This window comes from Tympanuchus pallidicinctus, unplaced genomic scaffold (assembly GCF_026119805.1).
Source record: "Tympanuchus pallidicinctus isolate F22 unplaced genomic scaffold, pur_lepc_1.0 scaffold22, whole genome shotgun sequence".
Taxonomy (NCBI): Eukaryota; Metazoa; Chordata; class Aves; order Galliformes; family Phasianidae; genus Tympanuchus; species Tympanuchus pallidicinctus.
In genome coordinates this window covers 14196910-14202909 of record NW_026294739.1, presented here as the reverse complement: position 1 = coordinate 14202909, position 6000 = coordinate 14196910, and the positions used below count along the sequence as shown (strand labels likewise).

Sequence of the window (6000 nt, the reverse complement as noted above, 5' to 3'; positions counted from 1 at the left end):
ACTGCCCTGAACCCAAAGCCATGGGGTGGGGGCAGTGGTGCTGTGCAGGTGTCACCATCCCCAGCCACATGGACTCTGCAGCTCACAGTCCCAGGCAGAAAAGTGCATGGAGGGAAGTGTTTATTGCCTGTTTATCCAAACGGACCACAGCATGAACACTGGGTGAATGAACTGCCTTCCCATGCGTGCCAGCTGGCCTCAGTGTCGTTGATGGTTGTCACTCCTTGGTGTCCTGGTTACCTGGCATGGCACTGGGCTCTGGGAGGAAGAGAAAAGCATGGAGATGAAGGTCCTGGGACTCAGGGCCTGCTCCAACCACAACCCAGGGAGCCAGAGGTGGGTGGAAAACCACCCCAGGCAAATATTTCCATTTCCAGAGCTTTTCCAAGTATTGGGAACGCTGACCCAACAGCTGCGTGGGCAACGTTGGCATGGCAGGAGGGCTCTGGTGAGCTTGTTTGGGCAGGTTTTCAAGGGCCAAATGGTTTTGTTTAAGGAAAAATGCTAACCCACCAGACAGAACCCTGCCAGCGCTGCTGGTGGCCCCTCAGAGCACTGCACCCATGGGACTGAGATTTCCTGAGCTTTCAGGTACTGGGGAGACCGGTGGGTGAATGGCTGTGTCTGGGAGCTCCCTTTTCCTTCTGTGCAGAAGGGCTTTTTGGCAGGCAGGGGGATCCTGCCTGCACCAAGGGATGGATGCTTACCTGCCTTCAGCTCCTGCTCATCCTCCTGGCCTTTACCTGAGGCAGCAGCCTGTGAGGACAGGAGTGGCTGTAGGGAGAAGGGGTGAGTGACCCTGGGGCCACTGTGCGGGGATGGGGGCAGAAAACAAGAGGAGAAGCCCCCAGCTGCCCCATCCAATTCATCCCACTGCACTGCACTCTCCACAACCATCTCCATGGCTGGGCCAGATGTCAACATGGCATTGCAGGCACGCTGCATCCTGCTGGCACAGCTGGTGCTGGCTGTGGGATGTAACTGCCCTACCTGCTGGCTCTCCTGTTCCTGGGACATTGCTGCATCCAGATGGGGTGATGTCCACACTGCCAGCACCGAGCAGTTGTTGGATGGTGGTGAGCTCACGGAGGAGTTGGTAGCGATGGTCTCAGTACTGATGGTGTTGGTCAGAAGCAGCCAGGCAGGGTGGGACAGGGACAGTCCCCACAGTGCCTGGCAGGTTGGGGCATCACACCGGGCACCACACTCACCTCGACTTCCATAGGGCACAGCATAGGCAGGTGTAAGCCTGGGAGTGCAGAGTGGCACAGTGTGACCCTTGGGATGGGGATAGCTGGGGACTCAGTGCAGGTGGTGTCACTGAGAGGGGATGGAGAGGGATGATATGGGTGGTGTGGGTACCTCCTTGCGCTCAAGTGCCTGCACAGTGGGATTGAGCTGTGTGGAGCATCGATGCGTCATGGTGCCATCCACTGCTCTGGTGCCCTGTGGCCGTATCCGCTGCCTCGGTGTGCGCTGCACTCGGGTGCCCCAGAGGGCCCAGAGCACGACAGGGTTCAGGTAGAGGATGGTGAAGAGGGTGACCGTGATTCTGTAAAGTGAGTCAGGGACAAACAGCCACGAGCACATCGTGCACCAGGGATACGCGCAGCAAAGGGAACAGGCTCCAGCACGCACAGCCCACACAGCACCGCAGGGTACACGACACGTGCATGTCAGGGCAGGGCTCTGCCTCCTGGCACCAAGGATACACGTCGATCTTCTGCAGGGTGATGGGCTGCAGGGGGCAGAGCAGCGGGAGGAGGATGCAGGACAGCTGCACTGCCACGGATTGGGATGTAGCGACCGTCAACAGGAGGTGGATGCAGCGGTAATAGGAGATGGTGGAACGATGCCGTGGGCAATGCTGGGACCTGATGTTCTGCCTCGGTGCCTGGCAATGCTGGCAGAAGGGCTGTGACAGAGGGGTGCTGGCAGTGGGGCACTCCACTGGGACCAGGGGCACCCAGGGTCCCACTGCCCCCTCTGCACAGCATGCACACTTGGGTATGCATATAAAGGGTGCAGGGTGTAGGGAGAGGGGTGTGGGATACGATCAGTGGGGCTGCAATGTACTGGAGGTGTGCAGCACTTTGTCCTTTACCTTCTTGCAGCTATCACAGCAAAGGCAGAGGAATTGATGCCAGCAGGAATGGTGGCAGCGCTGCCGCCTCACTGTGCTGCTCTGCTCCAGCACATCCCTCTGGGTCCTTCCTGCAGGTGACACAACAGGGACCCCACTCCTTCCAGACCTGGAGCCATCCCCTGCTGCCCCGTCCCCCTGTATCCTTTTGTCCCACCTGTCCGGAGGAACTCCAGGCTGGAGAAGCTGAATGCCAGCAGACTGGTGGCAGCCTGGATGAGGAGGATGGTGGTGAAGAAGGGACCCAGTGGCAAGCTGTGCAGGGCCAGCCAGCTGTACCTGTGGGATGGAACAGGGCACAGAGCTGTGGTCACGGAGCAGGGTGAGCTGGTAATGTGAAAGGGCAGCTCTGCCACCCCATGGGTGCTACAGTGGAGTGGCTTACGGGTACGAGACCAGCAGGTGCAGGACCAGGAGGATGCTGAAAGGAAAGGAATCAAGGAGATCCATGGCGAGCAGAGCAGCTGCAGGGCCTCACAGGCTGGACTGGATCCCCTTCCCTGGCAGCTGTGGCACAACAATCTGTGTTCCACTCCTATGGTAACTACTGCATCCCTGCTACACCCCATGGCAACTGCAGCTTCCTGTTCCGAGTGCTGGGGAGTCTTTTAGGGTGCGAGTGCCACTCTGAACTTTGCAGGAGCCCACTGCATACCAGAGCTCATTTTCCTTGGGGTGCTGGGAGGGCACCAGGAGCGTGAGCATGCCCACTTCCCAGGAGTCCATTCAGGGCAGGGACACACTGAATCCCAATTCCCAGCTCAGAGTGCCCCCTCCCCAGGCCACAACTTTGTGTCTGGGGCTGATGCTGAGCAGCAGTGCTGAGTGGTACCAGCCCTGCACTCTGGCATCATGGTGCTCAGTTAACTGCTGGGAGCTGAGTCCTTGCAAACTTCTCACCTGCTGCCATGCGCCTGCAAAGCCACAAGAGTGCCAGGAAGGACAGACAGACGCTCAGCCATCTGCCAGGCTTCCCATGGCCTAGTGGTCAGAGCGGCACCAGGGTGGCAGGCAATGTGACACCAAATCTTGCCCCACTCCTTCTGTGCCCCAACAGGGGGGCACATGGGGACCAGGGCACCCAGGCACCATGGGATGACCACCCAAGCCCATCTGTGGGGTGCCCAGAGGGTGGGCAGGCAGAGCCCTGCATACCAAGCTCTGGGGACACGCAGGCACGATGGCACATGTCACAGACACTCCTCCCAGGTCGATAACCGTGTGGCCAAGGCACTTCGTGGGGCTGGGCCAGAACCAAGGCCTCACCAATGAGCGCCCAGAGTTGGTTAAACTTGAATGAGACACCAAAGCCTCCCTGCGGTCCCTGCCCTCGGGACTCTGACCCTGCGTGGGGACAGCACAAGTAAACCAACGCAGTGCCGAGCAGCCCCGCAGCTGCTGGGACAGAGCTGGACAGAATGGACCCCACCATAGAGCTGGCAGATGACCCCAGGTGGGTGCCTGGGATCCCCATGCTGCTGGGTTGCTTTGTACCCCTTTTTGCAGTGGGAGTTGGGTTACATAGAGGAAGAGGTGATACGAGGGGCTGGGTGTCTCCGTGTCCCTGCTTGCTCTCAGCAGCACTCCCCTTCACTGCAGGTTCCCTCGGCCGCTGGTGGAGATGCTGATGCGGAACTTCAGCGTGCCGGCTGCGTGCTTCTCCCTGCCACCCACCTCCTGGCAGCTGCTGCAGCGTAAGTGTGGGGAGTGGGCAGCGTGGGGGAGCTCCCCTCTTGTCCCCTGTGGGAGCAGGAGGGCGATGAGAGACAGATGGAGGTGGCAGAAGGCCGCTGCTTGGGTCTCATTCCCCACACCCCAGACAGGGGGGAACAGGACAGGACTCAACAGAACCAAGTTCTTGCCCCTCTCTGGCAGAGCTGGATATGATCCAACTCTCCATCACGGGCCTGGCCACCATCCTGACACTGGTGTCAGTCATCATCTACGTGGAAGAAGCCCTCTATATCTACCGCAAGACCAGCTGCCCCATCAAGATGAAGACCCTTTGCTGGAGCAGCTCAGCCCCTACGGTGAGCTGAGCCTGGGGGCAGCACCGGGGGTCTGAACCCCTGTGGGGATGGAGGACAGCACTGTGCACAGCACATGTCTCCTCCAGGTCGTGACTGTGTTCAGCTGCTTCGGGCTGTGGATCCCACGCTCCATGATGGTGGTGGAAATGGCCACCACGATGTGAGTATGGCCTAAGCTGGGACAGTGGGGCCTGGCTGCTTCTGCCACCTTCCTCCTCTTCCTCTTTTTCCTCCTTCCCAGGTACTTTGCCACCTGTTTCTATGTCATGATGATGGTTATGGTGGAGGGCTTTGGGGGGAAGGAGGCCGTGCTCAGCACCCTGAAGGACGTGCCCATGGTGGTGAGCACCGGGCCCTGCTGCTGCTGCTGCCCCTGCCTGCCCCGCATCACCATGAGCAGGTGAGGAAGGGATGGGGCAGGGCTGCTGGGATGAGACAAGTCCCAGGCAGGGAGATGCAATCAACTTCTCCCCACGCTAGGAAAAAGCTTCGGCTGCTTATACTGGGGACCTTCCAGTACGTCCTCCTGAAAACAGCTTCTGTCTTCCTGGGACTGGTCCTGTACACTGATGGGAACTACAACCCTGCTGATGTGAGTGCCACGGTGGAGGACAGGGAGGGGCATGTGTGACAGGGCAGCCCTGCCAGCTGCTGTTCCCACAGATCTCGGCGGAGAGCGTGGCACTCTGGATCAACACTGTCATCGGAGCCTCCACCCTCTTTGGGCTGTGGGCACTGGGTATCCTCTTCCGACAGGCACGACTGCATCTGAAGGAGCAGAACATGCAGGCCAAGTTCACCTGCTTCCAGGTAAGCCAGCAGCTTACGGAGCACCTGAAGCACGAGGAGAGCTCTTCTCAGCCAGAGAGGCAGTGTGACAAGGGGAAGAGTCAGGCCTAGTTGCTGAGAGCAGTGGCTGCTTGTGGGTCCCCGTGACAGGCGGTGCTGTTGGTTTCAGGTTCTCCTGGTGCTGACAGCACTGCAGCCTGCCATCTTCAGCATCCTGGCCAACAACGGTAACATTGCCTGCTCGCCACCCTTCTCCTCCAAGGCCAGGTCACAGCGTGAGTTGGGAGTTGGGGGCGAGGGGTGCTGGCTCCTGGCTAAGCATCTCAAGCACGCAGCAGGGAGCGGACATGGTTGGTGAAAATACCTTCAAATAATCTCTGTTTCCTGTTTTCAGAGATGAACATGCAGCTGTTAATCCCGCAGACCTTCATCCTGGTGGTGGTGGCACGGATGTATTACCGCAAGCAGGATGACAAGCCGGGCTACCAGCCTGTCAGCATCACAGCCACCAGCAGCAGCGCCTAGGTGTGAGCAGAGGAGGGTGCAAGGGCAGAGCTGCCTGTGTGCTGCCAGCCCAGCACAACTCTTGAAGCCTGCTGGGAGCAAAGGCAGCAGAAGGGGAAAGGACATTTTGGGATCTGGAAGCAGCCCTCCAGCCTGGGAGGGCTCCTGGTTGGCACTCAATAAAGATAACTTTGTACACGCGTTGTGGTGGCTGGGATTGGATCTCCTCCTGTCCTTGATGGGCAGGACATGATTTCAGGTGGTGACGTAGAAAATCCCCAAAGCCTCTTCTCCTTCAAACCGTGGCTAAAATGGAAGATGAGGAAAACACGTCTGTGCTAGAACAGCAGAAGGGACGTGGCACACAGTGAGTAAAATGATCTTGCATTTATTTGGCTAATCATAGATGCAAAAAAAAAAACAAAAACAAAAAAAAACAGAAACAACTCCAGCACAAGTAAGACACAGAGTTGTGCACACAGGGCCATACAAACAAACCAGTACAGTGGACACTGAGTGGGAAGAGCCAGCCTG

At 58.4% G+C, this 6000-nt stretch overlaps 2 protein-coding genes across 3 annotated transcripts; one reads left to right on the top strand and one right to left on the bottom strand.

Moving 5' to 3' along the window:
- On the bottom strand, nucleotides 1–3355 carry LOC128082619 (uncharacterized). 2 transcript variants are annotated; one of them, XM_052686942.1, is made up of 9 exons: nucleotides 2529–3355; nucleotides 2301–2422; nucleotides 2105–2214; nucleotides 1713–1903; nucleotides 1363–1552; nucleotides 1212–1249; nucleotides 991–1114; nucleotides 708–774; nucleotides 1–258 (listed from the first exon to the last, which is right to left on the bottom strand). In XM_052686942.1, the coding sequence occupies exons 1-9, from the start codon at nucleotides 2591–2593 to the stop codon at nucleotides 218–220; spliced, it is 948 nt and encodes a 315-aa protein (XP_052542902.1). In that variant the 5' UTR covers nucleotides 2594–3355; the 3' UTR covers nucleotides 1–217. The 2 variants fall into 2 exon arrangements, with proteins under 2 accessions (XP_052542902.1, XP_052542900.1); XM_052686940.1 differs by having other exon boundaries at nucleotides 2301–3355.
- A 98-nt stretch (nucleotides 3356–3453) lies between these two features.
- SLC51A (solute carrier family 51 subunit alpha) lies at nucleotides 3454–5665 on the top strand. The gene is made up of 9 exons (XM_052686944.1): nucleotides 3454–3596; nucleotides 3743–3837; nucleotides 4019–4173; nucleotides 4260–4333; nucleotides 4415–4573; nucleotides 4654–4765; nucleotides 4837–4983; nucleotides 5132–5237; nucleotides 5357–5665. The coding sequence occupies exons 1-9, from the start codon at nucleotides 3562–3564 to the stop codon at nucleotides 5485–5487; spliced, it is 1014 nt and encodes a 337-aa protein (XP_052542904.1). The 5' UTR covers nucleotides 3454–3561; the 3' UTR covers nucleotides 5488–5665.
- The last annotated feature ends 335 nt before the right edge of the window (nucleotides 5666–6000 follow it).

What these genes read in the sequence shown, in the direction of transcription:
- SLC51A (XM_052686944.1), top strand. Translation starts at nt 3,562, where the DNA reads ATGGACCCCACCATAGAGCTGGCAGATGACCCCAG. An exon ending in GAGCTGGCAGATGACCCCAG is followed by an intron (nt 3,597 to 3,742) that starts GTGGGTGCCTGG and finishes CCTTCACTGCAG; the next exon opens with GTTCCCTCGGCCGCTGGTGG. An exon ending in GGAGCAGCTCAGCCCCTACG is followed by an intron (nt 4,174 to 4,259) that starts GTGAGCTGAGCC and finishes TGTCTCCTCCAG; the next exon opens with GTCGTGACTGTGTTCAGCTG.
- LOC128082619 (XM_052686940.1), bottom strand. Translation starts at nt 2,712, where the DNA reads ATGGGGTGTAGCAGGGATGCAGTAGTTACCATAGGAGTGGAACACAGA. An exon ending in CCTGGAGTTCCTCCGGACAG is followed by an intron (nt 2,215 to 2,300) that starts GTGGGACAAAAG and finishes TGTCACCTGCAG; the next exon opens with GAAGGACCCAGAGGGATGTG. An exon ending in TGTGCCCTATGGAAGTCGAG is followed by an intron (nt 1,115 to 1,211) that starts GTGAGTGTGGTG and finishes CAACACCATCAG; the next exon opens with TACTGAGACCATCGCTACCA.